At 49.2% G+C, this 20,961-nt stretch overlaps 1 protein-coding gene across 1 annotated transcript in view; it reads right to left on the reverse strand.

The window, feature by feature from the left end:
• znf296 (zinc finger protein 296) overlaps positions 1–18,075 on the reverse strand; it is a 97,886-nt gene extending 79,811 nt beyond the window's left edge. The window contains exon 1 of the mRNA XM_063063479.1: positions 17,854–18,075. Coding sequence (XP_062919549.1) covers positions 17,854–17,905 — 52 coding nt within the window. The 5' untranslated portion in view covers positions 17,906–18,075. The remainder of the gene's footprint in view (positions 1–17,853) is intronic.
• Positions 18,076–20,961: the final 2,886 nt, after the last annotated feature.

Below are 20,961 nucleotides of genomic sequence, written 5' to 3' on the forward strand. Positions count from 1 at the left end.
GAGAGACGAGAGAATACCTGGGTTTGGCGGGGTCTTTGATGAGGCTGACTTCTTTACTGAGGCAGTGAGAAGTACAGACAGGGCCCATGGTGAGGAGGGTGGAGCCCATGATGTGTCCATAGCACTACAGTTTTTCAGGGTCTGAGGCACAGCAGTGTTGTATCCAGACAGGATCCTTTCCGGAAGGCATCTCTACAAATTGGTGAAGGTCAATGGGGTCATGGCAAATCTCTGGGTTGGGGGGGGCGGGGTCTTTGATGCACTGGCAGCAAGATGTGCAGACAGAACCCATTGCCTGTAACATTTGGTATCTGAGTCAGCACTGTCAAGGATCTGCCTTCTGCTCAGCCTTCCCCCGCCCACCCGTTCACTTCTATTCCTTGTTGGGATCCATTCCCCTGTTTCTGCTCAGACACTGGACAGATTCAGGCCCCAGGACAGTCCCATCGACCCAAGCTCAAAATGACCAGCACCCCTGAATCAAAGCACACCCCTTGGTCCAATCTCCACAAGACATTTGAAACTAATCAGTAAACTCCAAGACCTGGGCCTCCATACCCCCAGTGCAATTAGATCCTGGATTTTCTCACTTGTTGACTCCAGTCAATTCAGACTGGCAAAAACATCTCCTCCACAGTCTCCACGAGCACAGGAGCACCACAGGGATGTGTACTTAGCCTCCTGCTCTATTCGCTTTACACCTGTGACTGTGTGGCCAAACACCATATACAAGTTTGCTGATGACACCGCTGTTGTGGGTGGTGATGAATCAGCCCACTGGAGGGAGATTGAAAACTCGGCTGAGGGGTGTAATAACAACAACCTCTCACTCAATGTCAATGAGACCAGGGAACTGACTGCGGACTTCAGTAGAGGGAAACCAGAGGTCCATGAGCCAGTCCTCATCAGAGGATCAGAGGTGGAGAGGGTCAGTAACTTTAAATTCCGGGTGTCACTATCTCAGAGGAGCTGTCCTGGACCCGTCATATAAATGTAATTGCAAAGAAAGCACGCCAGTGCCTCTACTCCTCAGGAATCTGTGGAGATTTAGCATGTCATCAAAAAGCTTGGCAAACTTCTATAGATGTGTGGTGGAAAGTGTATTGACTGGCTGAATTACAGCCTGGTGTGGGAAGAGTGCCTTTCAGTGGAAAATCCTACAAAAGGTAGTGAATGTGGGCCCAGTACATCACGGGTAAAACCTCCCAACCACTGAGCACGTCGACATGTACTGGATTGTAGAAAAGCAGCATCCATCATCAAAGATCCTCACCACCCAGGCCACCAGGCCATGCTCTTGTCTCACTGTTGCCATCAGGCAGAAGGTACGGGAGCCTCAGGACAAACGCCACCAGGTTCAGGAACAGTTACTAACCCTCAACCATCAGGCTCTTGAACAAAAGGGGAAAGCTATACTCATTTAAGGACTCTGTTATATTGTTACTTCATGTTTGTTATTTATTTATATTTGCATTTGCAGTTTATTTACACTTTACCGTTCCTGATGTTTACAGTTTACAGTTACTGCTCTGTAAATCTGCTAAGTATGCCTGCAGGAAAAGAATCTCAGGGTTGTATGTGGTGACATGTATGAACTCTGATAATAAATTTTACTTCGAACTTTGACACCACTTTCCCAAAAAATCTCCCAAAAATATTGAAATCTGTATTCTAAGAGCCAAATACTAAACACCCAGCCATTAGATTTCTGAACGGTCCACAAACCCACAACATTACCTCACTACTTTTTACTCTTTTTGCCCTATTTATTTATTAATCTGAGCAGTACAGTCGCATACCAGTTAGTGTAATGGTATTTATTGTGATATGGCATGGAACAGGCCCTTCTTCCAGCCACACCACCCAGTAATGCTCCGATTTAATCCTAGCCTAATCACAGGAGAACTTACAATGACCAATTAACCCACCAACTGGTACATCTTCTCGCTGCCTTAACAGGGATAGAGTTCCTCTCGTCCTCACCTACCATGAGTCTTCACATTCAACACATCATCCTCCGCTACTGCCAAATTCAACAGGATCCTAACATCAGACACATTTTTACCTTTCTCCCACTGTCCAATTTCCGCAAGGATCGCTCACTCGCTGATTACCTTGTCGATTCGTCCCTCCAAACTCATCTCTCTGCTTGTACATATCCCTGCAAACGACCATAATGCTATGGCTGCCCATTCACCTGCTTCCTTACCATCTTTCAAAGCCCCAGACAGTCCTTCCAGATGAGGCAATACTTCAACTGGGAATCTATTAGGGACGACTACCGTATCCTGCACTCCCATTGCAGACTCATCTACACTGGTGAGACCTGACGCAGACTGGGGACTGCTTTGTTGAGCACCTCTGCTCCACCCACCAAGAGCAGAATTTCCCTGTGGCCAAGCGTTTTAATTCTTATCTGCATTCCCATTCTAACATGTCAGTCCACGGCCTCCTCTTTCGCCAGGATGAGGCCACCCTCAGCGTGAAGGAGCAACACCTTATACTCTGGGTGATCTTCAACCTGGTGGCATGAATATCGATGTCTCCTTTTCATTACAATTATTTCCCTCCCCCTTCTCTGTTCTTCTGTTCCTCACTCTCACCTGGCTATCACCTCTCCCCCGGTTCCCCTCCTACCCTTTCTCCCATGGTCCACTCTCCTCTCACCCCACCTTTTTTTTTAATTTTGGCATCTTCCCCCTTCCTCCTCAGTCCGGAAGAAGGGTCTCGGCCCAAAACATCGTCTCTACTCTTTTCCATAGATGCTGGCTGACCTGGATTCTCCAGCATTTTTTATGTGTTGCTCTGGATTTCCAGTATGTTGCAATATGTAACTTTTTTAAGTAACTATAAATTACAATAAGCAATATATATATGAAATAAATAAGTGGAGCAAAAATAGAGTGAAAAAAGAAAAAAAGGATTAAAAATAGTGAGGATGCGTACATGAGTTCATTGCCCATTCAGAAATCTGATAATCTGAAATCTGAAGTGTCTGTTCCTAAAACATCGAGTTGCAGATAATAAACCTGTTTCTGATTCTGATCGTGTAATCAGTGCCTGCGTCTGTGTTCCATCTTCGAGCAGGAACCTCACTTTCCTATCTCGGCTGGCCCCCACTCCCTCCCAGTTTCCAGCTTCATCAATCCCCTCCCCACTAGAGGCAATTAAACCTTTTCCCCCAGACATTTCCAGCACACCACCAGCTCTAGGGAGGCTGCAAAGGACACCAGGAACAATAAACCTCACTACAGTGGGACACACGGAGAGCTGGAGGAACTCAGCAGGTCAGGCAGCATCTCTGGAAATAAACAGACAGTCGATGTTTCAGGCCAAGACCCTTCTTCAGGACTGGAAAAGCAGGGGGCAGACGCCAGAATAAAAAGGTGTGGGGGGGGGAGGGAGGAGACTAGCTGGAAGGTGATGGGTGAAGCCAGGTTGGGGGGGCGGGGGTAAAGGGCTGGAGAAGAAGCAATCTGATAGGAGAGGAGAGTGGATCATGGGAGAAAGGGAAGGCGGAGAAGACCCCGGGGAATGTGATAGGCAGGTGAGAAGTGAAAGGTCAGAGTGGGGAATAGAGAAAGCAGGGGGGTGGGGGGGGGATTTGTTTCCTGGAAGAAGAAATCAATACTTATGCCATCAGGTTGGAGGTTAGCCAGATCAAATACAAGGTGTTGCTCCTCCACCATGAGGGTAGCCTCATCTTGTCAGAGGAGGCGGCCATGGACCAACACGTCGGAATGGGAATGGGGATTAAAATGGTGGGTGCCTGAAATGCGCTTGCGGAGATGGTGATGTGGGCAGACACGATGGCGGTGTGCGGCGAATGTAGGGCGAAGGACATTATGTGGGCAGGTTAGGGCAGCAGTTAGTCCAGCACGTTATAGCACCAGACAGCCCCGATCAGAAGCAATGATTCCTAACGCTGTCAGTATGGTATTTGTGCACTTCCCCCCCCATGAGTGTGCAGGTTCCCTCAGGGTGTTCTATGCAGTCCGACCCTACGTCCCCGTCCAGAGAGGTGGAAATGGGTACGGCTGGCCAACAGGGCTCTGGTGAAGCTATACAGACCAATTCCCTGTACTGTGGATGCAGAAATGTTGATGAACTCCAACAATACCATCAACTTTGGACAAGGGAGATGACAGGTCATCAATCCCCTATGCTCTACTGGGAGCCAAGGGCCCAAGTGCGTAAGTCACAAACACACACACACACACAACCATCAGCTCCCCTTTGACCCTTCTGCCATTTATCTACACCAGGACAGCTGTGAACGTCTTTGGGATGTGAGAGTGGAAAATGGTTTGAGGGAGGATGTACAAACTAGACACATCGCCAGGGATCGGGATTGAACCTGGGTTGCTGGAACCGTGAGACTGAGCCAAACCCGACCCCCACCCCCCACCACTATAGGCAGGATCTCAGATGGTGATGAGAGGGCGTACAGGAGTGAGATAAATCAGCTGTTTGATTAGTGTCACAGCAACAACCTTGCAATGTCAGTAAGACAAGAGATTTGATTGTGATCTCCAGAAAGAGTAAGACAAGGGAACACACACCAGTCCTCACTGAGAGATCAGAAGTGGAAAGGGTGAGCAATTTCAAGTTCCTGGTGTCAACATCTCTGAGGACCTGTCCTGATCCCAAAATATCAATGAAGCTACAAAGAAGGCATGACAGCAGCTACATTTCATGAAGAGTTTGAGGAGATTTGGTATGTCACCAAAAACACTCAAAATTTTCCACAGATGTACCATGGAGAGCATTCTAATTGGCTGCATCGCTGGTATGGTGGGGGGGGGGGCTATTGCAGAGGATTGAAATAAGCTGCAGAGTTGTAAACTTAGTCATCTGCATCAGGAGTACTAGCCTCCATAGTATCTGGCACATCTTCAAGCAGCGGTGCCTCAGGAAGGTGGTGTCTGTCATTGAGGACCCCCACCACCCAGGACGTGCCCTCTTCACATTGCTACCATCAGGAAGCAGGTACAGGAGCCTGAAGGCACACACTTAATACGATTCAGGAACAGCTTCTTCCCCTCTGTTATCAGATTTCTGAATAGACACTGAACCCCTGAACACTACCTCACTACTTTTTTTTTGTTTTTGCATGACTATTCTTAATTTTTCTATTTAACATACATACATATACTTATTGTAATTCATTCATTTATGTTTTTCCTCTATTTACCATGTGTTGGATTGGACTGCCGCTGCAAAGTTAACTAATTTCACGTCATATGCTGGTGATATTAAACCTAATTCTGATTCTTTATAAACCCCCCGTTAGGGTGTATCTACAACACTACATTCAACCCTGTGCTACCTGGCTTTGGAAATTACCTCTTGCAGGAGTCATCAGTTGCTACAGAGATTGGGGTTCTTCTCACAATGGAGAGGGTTTAGGGAGGGGGTGGAGTGTGCTCAAAAATCACGAGGACCTTTGAGCAGGTGAACCCAAACAACTGATCATCGACTATGGGAGGAAGAAACCAGACAGGTCCATGGGCTGGACCTCACTCAGGGATCAAGGTGGAAAAGGGTGAGAAGCTTTAAATTCCTTGGTGTTATCATAACAGAGAGTCTGTCCTGGAACCATCATAAAGAAGGCAGGGCAGCACCTCAGAAAATCACCTAAAACTCTGACAAACTTCTATAGATACACAGTGGAGAGTGTCTTGACTGGTTGCATCACAGCCTACTGTGGAAATACAATATCCAGGAATGGAAAAGACTACAGAGAGTGGTAGATGTAAGCTTCATCCGTCACAGGAAAAGCCCTCCCCGCCATTGAGCATATCGAAACAGAGCACTGCCGCAAGGAAGGAGAATCCATTATCAATCACCCTACCATCCAGGCCACGCCCTCTTCTCACTATGACTATCGAGCAGGAGGTGCAGGAGCCTCAGGTCCCACACCACCAGGTTCAGGAACAGTTATTACCCCACAACCATCAGGCTCCTGAACCAGTGTGGATAACTTCACTCACCACAATGAGCCTCAGGTCCCACACCACTAGGTTCAGGAACAGTTATTACCCCTCAACCATCAGGCTCCTGAACCAGTGTGGATAACTTCACTCACCACAATTAGCCTCAGGTCCCACACCACCAGGTTCAGGAACAGTTATTACCCCACAACCATCAGGCTCCTGAACCAGTGTGGATAACTTCACTCACCACAATGAGCCTCAGGTCCCACACCACTAGGTTCAGGAACAGTTATTACCCCTCAACCATCAGGCTCCTGAACCAGTGTGGATAACATCACTCACCACAATGAGCCTCAGGTCCCACACCACCAGGTTCAGGAACAGTTATTACCCCTCAACCATCAGGCTCCTGAACCAGTGTGGATAACTTCACTCACCACAATGAGCCTCAGGTCCCACACCACCAGGTTCAGGAACAGTTATTACCCCACAACCATCAGGCTCCTGAACCAGTGTGGATAACTTCACTCACCACAATGAGCCTCAGGTCCCACACCACCAGGTTCAGGAACAGTTATTACCCCACAACCATCAGGCTCCTGAACCAGTGTGGATAACTTCACTCACCACAATGAGCCTCAGGTCCCACACCACTAGGTTCAGGAACAGTTATTACCCCTCAACCATCAGGCTCCTGAACCAGTGTGGATAACTTCACTCACCACAATGAGCCTCCGGGCCCACACCACCAGGTTCAGGAACAGTTATTACCCCACAACCATCAGGCTCCTGAACCAGTGTGGATAACTTCACTCACCACAATGAGCCTCCGGGCCCACACCACCAGGTTCAGGAACAGTTATTACCCCACAACCATCAGGCTCCTGAACCAGTGTGGATAACTTCACTCACCACAATGAGCCTCAGGTCCCACACCACTAGGTTCAGGAACAGTTATTACCCCACAACCATCAGGCTCCTGAACCAGTGTGGATAACATCACTCACCACAATGAGCCTCAGGTCCCACACCACCAGGTTCAGGAACAGTTATTACCCCTCAACCATCAGGCTCCTGAACCAGTGTGGATAACTTCACTCACCACAATGAGCCTCAGGTCCCACACCACCAGGTTCAGGAACAGTTATTACCCCACAACCATCAGGCTCCTGAGCCAGTGTGGATAACTTCACTCACCACAATGAGCCTCAGGTCCCACACCACCAGGTTCAGGAATAGTTATTACCCCACAACCATCAGGCTCCTGAACCAGTGTGGATAACTTCACTCACCACAATGAGCCTCAGGTCCCACACCACCAGGTTCAGGAACAGTTGTTACCCCACAACTATCAGGCTACTGAACCAGTGTGGATAACTTCACTCACCACAATGAGCCTCAGGTCCCACACCACCAGGTTCAGGAGCAGTTATTACCGCACAACCATCAGGCTCCTGAACCAGTGTGGATAACTTCACTCACCACAATGAGCCTCAGGTCCCACACCACCAGGTTCAGGAACAGTTATTACCCCACAACCATCAGGCTCCTGAACCAGTGTGGATAACTTCACTCACCACAATGAGCCTCAGGTCCCACACCACTAGGTTCAGGAACAGTTATTACCCCTCAACCATCAGGCTCCTGAACCAGTGTGGATAACTTCACTCACCACAATGAGCCTCCGGGCCCACACCACCAGGTTCAGGAACAGTTATTACCCCACAACCATCAGGCTCCTGAACCAGTGTGGATAACTTCACTCACCACAATGAGCCTCCGGGCCCACACCACCAGGTTCAGGAACAGTTATTACCCCACAACCATCAGGCTCCTGAACCAGTGTGGATAACTTCACTCACCACAATGAGCCTCAGGTCCCACACCACTAGGTTCAGGAACAGTTATTACCCCACAACCATCAGGCTCCTGAACCAGTGTGGATAACATCACTCACCACAATGAGCCTCAGGTCCCACACCACCAGGTTCAGGAACAGTTATTACCCCTCAACCATCAGGCTCCTGAACCAGTGTGGATAACTTCACTCACCACAATGAGCCTCAGGTCCCACACCACCAGGTTCAGGAACAGTTATTACCCCACAACCATCAGGCTCCTGAGCCAGTGTGGATAACTTCACTCACCACAATGAGCCTCAGGTCCCACACCACCAGGTTCAGGAATAGTTATTACCCCACAACCATCAGGCTCCTGAACCAGTGTGGATAACTTCACTCACCACAATGAGCCTCAGGTCCCACACCACCAGGTTCAGGAACAGTTGTTACCCCACAACTATCAGGCTACTGAACCAGTGTGGATAACTTCACTCACCACAATGAGCCTCAGGTCCCACACCACCAGGTTCAGGAGCAGTTATTACCGCACAACCATCAGGCTCCTGAACCAGTGTGGATAACTTCACTCACCACAATGAGCCTCAGGTCCCACACCACCAGGTTCAGGAACAGTTATTACCCCACAACCATCAGGCTCCTGAACCAGTGTGGATAACTTCACTCACCACAATGAGCCTCAGGTCCCACACCACCAGGTTCAGGAACAGTTATTACCCCACAACCATCAGGCTCCTGAACCAGTGTGGATAACTTCACTCACCACAATGAGCCTCAGGTCCCACACCACCAGGTTCAGGAATAGTTATTACCCCACAACCATCAGGCTCCTGAACCAGTGTGAATAACTTCACTCACCACAATGAGCCTCAGGTCCCACACCACCAGGTTCAGGAACAGTTGTTACCCCACAACTATCAGGCTCCTGAACCAGTGTGGATAACTTCACTCACCACAATGAGCCTCAGGTCCCACACCACCAGGTTCAGGAACTGTTATTACCCCACAACCATCAGGCTCCTGAACCAGTGTGGATAACTTCACTCGCCACAATGAGCTTCAGGTCCCACACCACCAGGTTCAGGAACAGTTATTACCCCACAACCATCAGGCTCCTGAACCAGTGTGGATAACTTCACTCGCCACAATGAGCCTCAGGTCCCACACCACCAGGTTCAGGAATAGTTATTACCCCACAACCAACAGGCTCCTGAACCAGTGTGGATAACTTCACTCACCACAATGAGCCTCAGGTCCCACACCACCAGGTTCAGGAACAGTTGTTACCCCACAACCATCAGGCTCCTGAACCAGTGTGGATAACTTCACTCACCACAATGAGCCTCAGGTCCCACACCACCAGGTTCAGGAACAGTTATTACCCCACAACCATCAGGCTCCTGAACCAGTGTGGATAACTTCACTCACCACAATGAGCCTCAGGTCCCACACCACCAGGTTCAGGAACAGTTATTACCCCACAACCATCAGGCTCCTGAACCAGTGTGGATAACTTCACTCACCACAATGAGCCTCAGGTCCCACACCACCAGGTTCAGGAACAGTTGTTACCCCACAACCATCAGGCTCCTGAACCAGTGTGAATAACTTCACTCACCACAATGAGCCTCAGGTCCCACACCACCAGGTTCAGGAACAGTTGTTACCCCACAACTATCAGGCTCCTGAACCAGTGTGGATAACTTCACTCACCACAATGAGCCTCAGGTCCCACACCACCAGGTTCAGGAACTGTTATTACCCCACAACCATCAGGCTCCTGAACCAGTGTGGATAACTTCACTCGCCACAATGAGCTTCAGGTCCCACACCACCAGGTTCAGGAACAGTTATTACCCCACAACCATCAGGCTCCTGAACCAGTGTGGATAACTTCACTCGCCACAATGAGCCTCAGGTCCCACACCACCAGGTTCAGGAATAGTTATTACCCCACAACCATCAGGCTCCTGAACCAGTGTGGATAACTTCACTCACCACAATGAGCCTCAGGTCCCACACCACCAGGTTCAGGAACTGTTGTTACCCCACAACCATCAGGCTCCTGAACCAGTGTGGATAACTTCACTCACCACAACACTGAACTGTTCTCACAACCTATGGACTCACTTTCAAGGACTCTATAACTTATGTCTTTAATATTAATAAATAATAATATTATTTTTTAAAATTTGCACAATTTACATTATTTGCACATTGGTTGTTTGTCAGTCTCTATGTACAGATTTTCATAAACTCTGCTGTATTTCTCTTTATCTCTGTGAAGGCCTGCAAAACCATGAACCTCAGGTAGTATAAGGTAACATATACGTACTTTGAGAGTAAGTTTACTTTGCAATAGAGTTGTGTAGGAACATTGGTGAATCTCTGCATTTCTCATCCCCAGAGAGCTATGGAGGAAAGATTTGCTTTATTTGTCACAAGCTTAGTGAAACGTACAGTGAAATGCATCGTTTGTGTCAACGACCAACACAGTCCGAGGATGTGCTGGGAGCAGCCCACAGTATCACTACGTCTCTAGCGCCAACCAATGTACTCCTTAAGGTGTGCGTTGCTTCTAGTGCACAAAGGAATTTAAAATGCGCACAAAAGGTTGTCACCCTCCACCTCGTTGGCATACTAAGTATATTTCATGATCGTACACAACCACATTTCCTTTTCTGGTTGACAACGTGGAGTTTGCGATGATTTGTCCGCAGATTTTAGAAATGGCTCATTTATACTGTTTTTATTGAAGAAATTATTCAATGTTGTCGTCAACGGGCAAAATATTGCACAGTGCAAGATTTTTATGCACTCTGGTCATTACAAATTAGAGGGAACATTGGCACCAACATGCCCATGACTCGCTAACGCTAACCCGTACGTCTTTTGAATGTGGCATGAAACTGGAGCACCCTAAGGAAATCTACATGGTGACGGGGAGAGCGTACAAACTCCTTACAGAGGGTGGTGGGAGTTGAACCTGATCACTGTGGCAGTAAAGTCGTACACTGGCTGCACTGCTATCAGGTTGTCCTTCAATATCTGAAGAGGGGGTAGACATGGTTTTAAAAGCTGAGGGAATTGAGAGCTGCAGAGAACTAGGACAGAGGAGAGGCCCGAGGAAGGGCAGGCATGGTTGTTTTGAATAGTAGGGTATACCTGAGGGGCCAAATGGCCTGCTTCGGCAACTATTTCCTCACATTTACATGTAATTGAATGGATTTAAGGCAATTGTACAAAAAAAGGAATGGAGCAAAATTGTTCTTTTTTAAATAGAGCACAGCCAGTTCTAGAATTAGGTGTACACAATGTTAACAGGCATAATTCAAGTGGAAAGCGAAAGATCTTTTTCCCAGGGCAGAAAAGGCTAATACAAAGGGGCATAACTTTAAGGTGATCGGAGGAAAGTATCAGGGGGATGTCAGAGGCAAGCTTTTTCACACAGACAGCGGTGGGTGTGTGAAATGTGACGCCTGATAGAGGCAGGTACGCTCGGGACTTCGAAGAATCTCTCAGATGGGCACAAGGGTGATAGAAGAATATGTGGGAGGGAAGGGTTACATTAATTTTAGCGTCGGTGAAATCAATTGTGGGCTGAAGGAGTTGTACACTGCTGTAATGTTCTATATGCTGCTTCAAGATGCCGCACAAGGAGGGTTAACAGGAATTTTTAAAGCTGAATAAAACCTCGAAGGAGAAAAAGAGTATCAGGATTGAGAGGATGGGGCTGATTGGAAAGACCTTTGAAAGAACTAGCACTTTTACAATGGGTTGAATGGTCTTATGTTACCCTGGACCCCGGTTCTATGGGATTACATCCACACAGATGCCTCACTCCGCACCCTTAGGCCCCCAGGCCATCTGAGGCTGTGCCTGAAGACGCAGGGATTCAATAATCCGGGCCTTTGTCCCCCGAGGAGCCGCCAACGATTAGAATCCAGAATACACCACAACACACGGGCATCAGGTGAATGGCCCCAGGCCATGCTTTAGTCAAAACGTCCTGGGGGACGATTACCAAGCCACATCTGCCCACCTTCGTGTGTGGACAAGGTCTGCAAATGGGACAGGTGTGAGGGAGTGGGGGTGGAGAGAGTGAAAAGGGGGGGGAAGAGAGCGAGGGAGGTGGGGGAGAGAGCCAGGGAGAGGGGAGAGGGGAGGTGGGGGAGACAGATGGGGAGAGGGGGCAATGGGTGAATGGGGTCCTCACTTTTTGAAGATGTCCTTGATGCTGAGAAGGCTACCTGCTCTGCAAGATGCAAAGCACTCCAACTTTTACAGCGCCAAATAAACAATAGTTATGGAGAAGCAGAACACAGGGGTGGGAGGAAAGGCCATTCTGTCTTTCAGGACCGTTCTACACCTCAATACAGATATGGCTGTGCTTCCCTCACTTGAACCTCTTAATATCTGTGTGTGAACCTCAGGACTCACACCACCAGGTTCCGGAATTGCTATAACCTCTCAGCAATCTTGAACCAAAGGGGATAATGTCACTCCACTCCACTGAAATGTTCCAACAGCCTATGGACTCACTTTCAAGAACTCCTCATCTCATTTTCTCAATTTCATTGCTTATTTATTTATTATTTCCTTTTTTTTCCTCCTACTTGCAGTTTGTTGGTTTTGATGTTCGACATGTAGACTGGTTGTTTGCCCACCCTGAATTTATGAATTTTTGAATTTTTTGTACTTTATAATTTATCGATTAAATGTACTAAGCATCTTGGCCTCTATGGTCCTGTGTCTCTCAGCCATCACCACCCTCTAACGGAAGTGATGTCTTACCTCTCGCTCCTTATCCTGTACTGCAGGACTGTGTACACAGATCACCCACTCAGTACAGAGCCCACGCACCAACCAACACCCAACACACCTCACTGTGGGGCACTGGAAGCCCCGCCAGTCCCTTTGTCGGACTTGTCCCCTCCAAACCACCACCTCATATTTATTGCAGGAGCAGGCTCCTTCCAATCACCCCGCTGAGGCATTAACCCCACTCCCCTCCCTACAGATGCTGACTGCCCTGCTGAGATTTCTTAATTAACTTCATTTACACTCAGTGGCCACTTTATTAGGTACATCTGCTCATTAAATGCAAATTAATCAGCCATTCACGTGTCAGGAACTCAAGGCACAAAAGCGCGCAGACGTGGTCAAGAGGTTCAGTTACTGTTCAGACCGAACATCAGAATGGGGGAAGAAATGTGACCTCAGTGACTTTGACCGTGAAATGATTGTTGGTGACAGGCGGAGTATCTCAGAAACTGCTGATCTCCTGGGATTTTTCTGCACAACAGTCTCTGGAGTTTACAGAGAACGGTGTGAAAAACAAAAAGCATCCAGCAAGTGGCAGTTCTGTGGATGAAAATGCCTTGTTAATGACAGAGATCAGAGGAGAATGGCCAAACTGGTTCAGGCTGACAGGAAGGTACCAATAACTCAAATAACCACACGTTACAACATTGGTGTACATTAAACCATCTCTGCTGCACAGCACACCCAGGCTTGAAGTGGATGCGTTACAGCAAAGACCACACCACTCCTGTGCTCGGTGGCCACGGAGTGTGCAGTTATATAACACTTCTGAACTGCAGAGAGTTGAGCACACAGCTCAGCACATCATGGAAAGCAGCCTCTCCTCCATGCATTCTGCCTCAAAGACCCACCAACCCCAGATATTCTCTCTTCTCCCCCTCCCATCGGGCAGAAGATAAAGAAAAGCCTGAAAGCACATCCCACCAGGCTGAAGGACAGCTTCTACCCCTCTGTTGTAAGATTAATGCCCGTACATTAAGATGAATGCTTGACCTGGCGATCTACTGTGTCATGACTTGTACCCTTACTGTTTACCTGCTCTGCACTTTCTCTGGAGTTGTTACACATTACTCTGAATTACACCTTCTACTACCTCAATGCACTGTGTAATGAACAGTACACAGGACAAGCTTTTCACTCTATCTCAGTACTTGTGACAATAACAGACCAATTCCAATTCCACCCTCAGACTTGGCTGCAATGGATAGTCCCTCTGCCCCCTTCCTCCCAGCTGGTGAACCTTCATTGTCACACAGAGAGGAGAGAGCTCTACCCACTCGCTGCTCCAGCATCTGCTAGGTACGGTACAGCCCAACACACATTCCTACAGTCGCCGCCATCATTATGTGCTGCGATCATGGTCCATGATTGTTCTTGGCACATTTTTCTACAGAAGTGGTTTGTCACTGCCTTCTTCTGGGCAGTGTCTTTACCAGCTGGGTGACCCCAGCCATTATCAATACTCTTCAGAGATTGTCTGCCTGGGGTCAATGATCGTATAACCGGGACTTGCGATATGCACCACCTGCTCATATGACCATCCACCACCTGTTCCCCATGGATTCACATGATCCCGATCGGGGGGTGGTTAGCCTTGCCCAAGGCTAGCGGAGAGAAGGAGCGCCTTGCACCTCCTTTAGTAGAGACGTATCTCCACCTGGTCATTCCTACAGTACTTTCCCTGATCATAAGACTTGGCTGCCAGTTAATTGTTTCTTGAGGTTTACACACTGCCTTAAGTCAGGGATACATCTGCTAACTTGTGCACAACGAGGTGCTAATGAACAGACAAGATCTTCTTTCCGCCGGGGAAGAGCTCCCTCCTGCCAGGAGTCTTGGACACACCCGTCCGAGAGGACAAACAAGACCTCATCCAAAGGGTCTCACTTCCAGCTGGGAGAGTCAGCCTAAGTCTCTCTCGGACAGCCTTGGGCCGTCTGCCCCAGTCCCACCCCACCCCCACCCTTAACAGCCCAGAACCCTAGAATATGGTTGACGTTAAAGATTAGCTTTGTGTGTCACATCCTTATGAAAAATACAGTGCCAAGTATTGTTCGCATCGAATTAAATCATTTGGGGCAAGCCACAAGTGTCGCCATGTTTCTGGCACCCACAGCTCACCAACCCATCCGGTATGTGGGAGGAAACCCATGTGGTCACAGGAAGAGTGTACAAACTCCTAACAGAGAGCGGTGGGAATCGAACCACGGTCGGTGATCGCTGGCACTATGAAATAACTACACTAACCGCTACGCTACCGTGCTGCCCACCCAGCTACCTCAGGGGCTCCTAACCTTTTTTATGCCATGGATCAATACCAGTAAGGTACTGTCTGCGGAGCCCATGTTGGGAACCCCTGTGGCTTAGGCCAAGATCTCTGAGGGGAGGCAGCATTGTTAGGGAAGGGGGTGGAACAGAAAGATTTAGGGGTACAAGGTTCGAGGGTGGGGAAGATGGGGAGAATATCATTGTGAGGCATCTCCCACTTTCTCTTCCCCCCCCATCCTCCTCCCCAAAAACGTCGCCTCCCCTTGTAGTTCTTCGCCAATGGGCATCTGTCTGGGCTTCTTCAGTCCCTTACCTCACCTCCAAGCTCTGGCACCCCTCTGCTCACCCAACAAAAAAATGCCCCCTGAACTTCTTTATTCTTATAGTCAACTTGAATTATTTGAATTGAAATAATCCCACCCCCACCACCAGAACAATTGTTTAAATCCGAGCATAATATACAAAATGCTGGAGGAACTCGGTAGGTCAGGCAGCATCTATGGCGGGGAATAAACGGTTGGCGGCTTGGATCAGACCCCTCATCAGTACTCACATTACAGTAGTTTAAAGTGGAGCAGCACGGTAGTGTATTCGTTAGCACAGCACTTCACAGTATCAGAGACCCGGGTTCAATTCCCGCCCTTGCTTGTAAGTAGTTTGTACGTTCTCCCCACGAGTGAGATGGGGACAAACCCACTGCATGAGTTTCCTCCGGGTGCTCCAGTTTCCTCCCACAGTCCAAAGACAGTCCCGGTTAATGGTAGGGTAACTGGTCATTGTAAATTGTCTCATGATTAGGCACGGTTAGAGGATTGCTGGGTGGCGCAGCAGAAAGGGCCAGAAGGGCCTATTCCACACCGTATATAAATATACGAAGAAGTTTATTCTAATACACATACAGTGTCACCCAGTGGGCACCTTATTAGGCCCACCTGCTCGTTAATGCAAATACCTAGTCAACCAATCATGAGGTAGCACCTCAGTGCATAAAAGCATGCAGACATGGTCAAGAGATTCAGTTGTTCAGACCAAACATCAGAATGGGGGAAGAAATGTGAGTGTAGTGACTTTGACTGTGGAATGATTGTTGGTGTCAGACAGGACGGTTTGAGTATATCAGGAACTGCTGGTCTCCTGGGATTTTCATACAAACATTCTCTAGAGCTTACAAAGAATGGTGCGGAAAAAAAAACAAGCGAGCTGCTGTTCTGTGGGTGAAAATGCCTTGAGAGGTCAGAGGAGAATGGCCAGACTGGTTCAAGCTGGCAGGAAGGTGACAGTAACTCAAATAACCACGTGTTACAACAGTGGTGTGTGGAAGAGCATCTCTGAATGCACATGTTCAGTCTCGAAGTGGACGGGCTACTGCAGCAGCAGATCACAAGCAAACACTCAGCGGCCACTTTATTAGGTACAGGAAGTACTGAGTGTTATCAAGGTTGGCACATATCACCATATATTACTTTCAGATTGTTTTTCTTACTGGTACTTGCAAGAAAAATAAATACTTTATAATCTTCATTAGATTTAATTTCCCCCATTGTTGAGTTTGTCCAGCATTGTGTGTATGTGTGTGTGTGTGTTGCTTAAGATTTCCAGCATCTGCAGAATCTCTTGAGTTTAAATCCAAGGCAGGCTGCTGGATATCTCCGTGAGAGGGTATGGAATTGATTGACAGGTCACATGACGTAACATGTTGGGTCAAGTGTCCTGATTGGGCGAGGTGCTCGAGGTCTAGATGCCACCTCCAATCTTAATATCTTTTATTACAGTGTTATAAAGGCACAGAATCACACAGCAAGGCCCAATCGAACGGCAGCTACTGTGTGGCATTGACCAACTCCCTCTCCCCCCAGTCAAAAGGCTAAAGGTCACACCGGTGACAACCCCCTGCATTTGCCTGGCGCCTTCACGGAGGCAGCATCCACCCGGGGCTGATTCAGTCAAATATCACTCCAGACGGTTAGGTGAATCCTGGCACCACAGCGCCCTAAGGTCTCGCCGAAATCTTCCACCCCACATCTCCCCACCAACTTGGGCCGCCAGCTCTACAGTCACCCCACGCAACTCCTGACCCGCTGCCCCGGTCCGGGCTTCCCTGCCCAGAGCCCCAGCTTTCCCCTCCATCCCCAGCTTCTCGTCAGGCCTCCGGGAAGGGGGGAGCATTGAGGGGAAGTAGGGGAGAACTCCGGAGTGTGAGCACACTCTCGCCTGCCGGGGAGGGGTGGGCAGCGTCTGCCACCGCTGGGTACCAACACATCTGGCCCCCAGTGCTGCAAGTGAGACAGAGAGGACCCCTGGATCCCATGTGTGGGACTGACACTGTTCAACACGGCCGGGAGGGGAGGTCGAGCCAGACGCCAAACTGGGGTCGGCTCCACAATGGGCATCGGCAAAGCGTTCATTCCCCCCTCCCTCCCTCCCTCCCGTCCTAGGAGCCACAAGCTCCCCTGCCCCTGCCCCCCCCCCCCACACTTCGCCACACGAGTTAAGAGTCGCTCTCTGACAATTAGCTGCAACCTTTCTCATTTTGACTTGAGTATTTTTTTGCGCGCGGCTGCCTTATTGACAGTCATTACGTTATTCTCTAACTGAAAACGTGTGGTTTGCGAACTGAAATCCCCCCTTTCTTTCTCTGTGCCCAACGACAAAAAAAACAGTCAGGCGAGGGATCCGACCCCGCTGAAGCTGAACGCCGTGCACCAGTTTCTCTGCGAAGCTCGTTTCTCCAACCTGCTCTTGCGGCTCAGAGCGCTGGCGGGGCGGAGAGGGTTAAAACACGCACTAGACCTGTTTATCCGCACATTTCGCTTCCCTCGCTCTCCTCCAGTCCGTTTCTTTTCGCTTCTGCCCCAGATTCTTTAACTCTGTCCCCTCCGGCCAATAGTTCGGCCACAGGATCCCGGCATCTCGCAAATTGGACCCTTTCTCGCCGCCTCCCCGCTCGGGGCTGAGTTAATACTCACGGCTCAGTTCGCTGCGGTGCTGCGGTTTGCTGCCTTGTTTGCGGCGGGACATGGTGGGGCGGCGGGGGCTGTGAAACCCCCACCCCGGTGCCCGGCACTGTTCCTCCCCGGCCGCCCCCTCCTCCTCCTCCTCCTCCAAGTCCGCCCGCCTCTCGCAGATCCGGGCAGAGACTGCCCCGCACTCGGCCGCTCCGCTTAGACACACCGACACCGAGGGACAAGTTCAAGGCGGGGAGAGAGAGAGAGAGAGAGGGAGGGGGGAGGAGACAGAGAGAGAGAGGGGAGGAGACAGGGAGGGAGGGGAGGAGAGAAGGCAGGGCAGAGAGAGAGGGAGGGGGGGAAGCGGGAAGGGTAGGGGAGGAAGGGAAGGAATGAGGGGGGAGGGTGGGTGAGAAGGGGCAGAGAGAGGGAAGGGGAAGGAACAAGTGAGAGGGGACAGGGAGAAGGGAGTGGGAAAGAGGCAAGGAGGGAGGGGTGAGGGAGGAGGGGGAGCAGGGACTGGGAAAAAGGGAAGTGTGGAGGGAGGGGTAAGGGGGAGCAGGGACAGGGGAAAGGGGAGTAGGAAGGAGAGAGAGGGAGGTAAGCGGGGGAAGGAGGGTGGGCAAGTTGGAAGGAGGGGAGAGGGATGGGAGAGGGTGACTGGAACAGAGGGAAAGAAAGTTGAGGGAGGGGAATGGGAAAGTGGAGATGGATGAAGAGTGAGGGGGTTGGAGTGAAAGCTGGAAGTGGGTCTGTGAGGGCGGAGAGAGAGGGGACTGGAGAGAGAGATGGTGGCGGTGGGAATGGAGGAGAGAGGGTGAAGGAATGGGTTGAGTGAGGAGGGACACATGAGGAAGGAATGATGAAATGATGGAGAAAACTTGATGGGCCAATTGCCTAATTCTGCCCTCATATCTGGTGGTCTTATGATATTCTACGACTTCCTAGCTCCAGTGACTCAGGTTTGGATTCTGCTTTGGACACTGGCACACGGATAGTTGGCCTTCGACCCCACAGTGAACTCACAGAGATCTGCAGACCCGAGGATCTGGCCAGTGGTCCCCGACTTCCCGGTGACCCTTGGGCCTCGGTCCACGGCATTAACCACAGGGCCTGCCGGTTACAGAACACCAGGCCTCAAGCTCCAGACTCTACTCCCATGACTGTGTGGCTAGGCATAGCTCAAATGCCATCGATAAATTTGCTGACAACGCAGCTATTGTCGGCAGGACTTGCGATGGTGGCAAGAAGGCACAGAGGAGTGTTGCAGTACATACCTTTCACCCAACATCACCAAGACCAAAGAAGGGGTAAGACGAGGGAAGATGCACCAGTCCTCATCGAGGGATGAGAAGTGGAAAGAGTCAGCAATTTCAAGTTCCAGGATACAATTAAAAAGAAGGCACGATAGTGGCTATATTTCATTAGGAGTTTGAGGAGATTTGGTATGTCACCAAAGACGCTTGCAAATTCTATAGTTGTATCTTGGAAAGCATTCTAGCTGGCTGTTTCACTGCCTGGCATGGGGGTGGGGGCACCACACAGGATCGAAATAAGTTGCAGGAAGTTATGAACTCAGTCAGCTCCATCATGGGCACTAGCCTCCCCAGCATCCACGACATCTTCAAGGAGCGATGCCTCAAAGAGGCAGCATCCATCATTAGGACCCCATCACCCAGGCCATGCCTTGTTCTCATTGTTACCGATAGGAAAGAGGTACAGGAGCCTGAAAACACACGCTCAGTGATTCAGGAACGGCTTCTTCCCCTCTGCCATCCGATTCCTGAATGGACACTGAACCATGAACACCACCTCACTGCTTTCTTTCTCTTTTTGTACTGCTTATTTACAACTAATTACTTAAATTAACTTTTTACAAAAAAAAGTCATTTTATTACATATTGCAATGTACTGCTGCCTCATAACAGCAAGTTTTACGACAAAAGCCAGTGAGATTAATTCTGATTCTGGCAACAGAACACCGAAAACTAGGTCTGGAACTCTGGTCTCACCCATCGGCAACCTGAGCGTCATGGGAGCTCATTCCTTCTGCCCACGTGCAAAGTAACAACAACCTGTGGGTTAACAAGGGTCAATGGAGGTTAAACAAGCAAGTAGAGGGATGAAAGGAAAGGGCGAACAAAAGCAACAGAAGAAAAAGGTTGAACAAGAACAGGGAAAGAAAGACAGTGGAAATTCACAATAGAAACATGGAGAAAAGAGGAGGGGAGCAGGATAGACTAGAGGGGCTGAATGGCCTTTGGTTGTAATTGAAAGTCAGTCAGAACCTCGTTGTAGGGTTTGGAGGCTTGCGTGCCTCAATGACCCGGAGAGCTATGCTGGCTGGAGTCAGGACTCTCCTCCTTGGTTTGTGGTAAGGTCATCTATTCCAAATAGGTCAGAGGGTAGAAGCCAGACTAAAAGTGGTCCACCGGTCCTCCAGGTTCAGGGGTTCAGCTCAAGGCTAACAACTCTGGCTGGTAAGTCAAAACATCAATGAAGAATTCTTCTACATCTGAGTGTGACAGTATTCCTGAGTCTCCACCTGGGACTTGCGTGACTGACAGTGGTGAAAACTGAGAGGAAGCTACTGACACGATGAAGGAAGCCCTGAACACCACCAGAGATGGACGACCTTCAATGCTGCACTGAACAGGCAGTAAGTAAGTATTTGAAAACTCCCCTGTATTTTCCCCAGATGCTTTTCTGTGGGCTGTCCATTAACACAGATCCAAAAATTGAACATAATCTGAAAAAACCTTATTGAATACAGAGGACAATGTTTACTACACAAACTAAAGAATATAAATTTTTTTAAAGAGATTTCTTTAATTTGTTACATATACATTGAAACATACCAACAAAGTCCAAGGGTGTGCTGGGGGGCAGCCTGCAAGTGTCACCATGCTTCTGGCACTAACATAGCATCCCCACAATTTACTAACCCTTTTATATATTGGTGAGACCCGACGCAGACTGGGAGACCGCTTTGCTGAACATCTACGCTCTGTCCGCCAGAGAAAGCAGGATCTCTCAGTGGCCACACATTTTAATTCCACATCCCATTCCCATTCTGACATGTCTATCCACGGCCTCCTCTACTGTAAAGATGAAGCCACACTCAGGTTG

Source organism: Mobula hypostoma, chromosome 12 (genome assembly GCF_963921235.1).
Source record: "Mobula hypostoma chromosome 12, sMobHyp1.1, whole genome shotgun sequence".
Lineage (NCBI taxonomy): Eukaryota > Metazoa > Chordata > Chondrichthyes > Myliobatiformes > Myliobatidae > Mobula > Mobula hypostoma.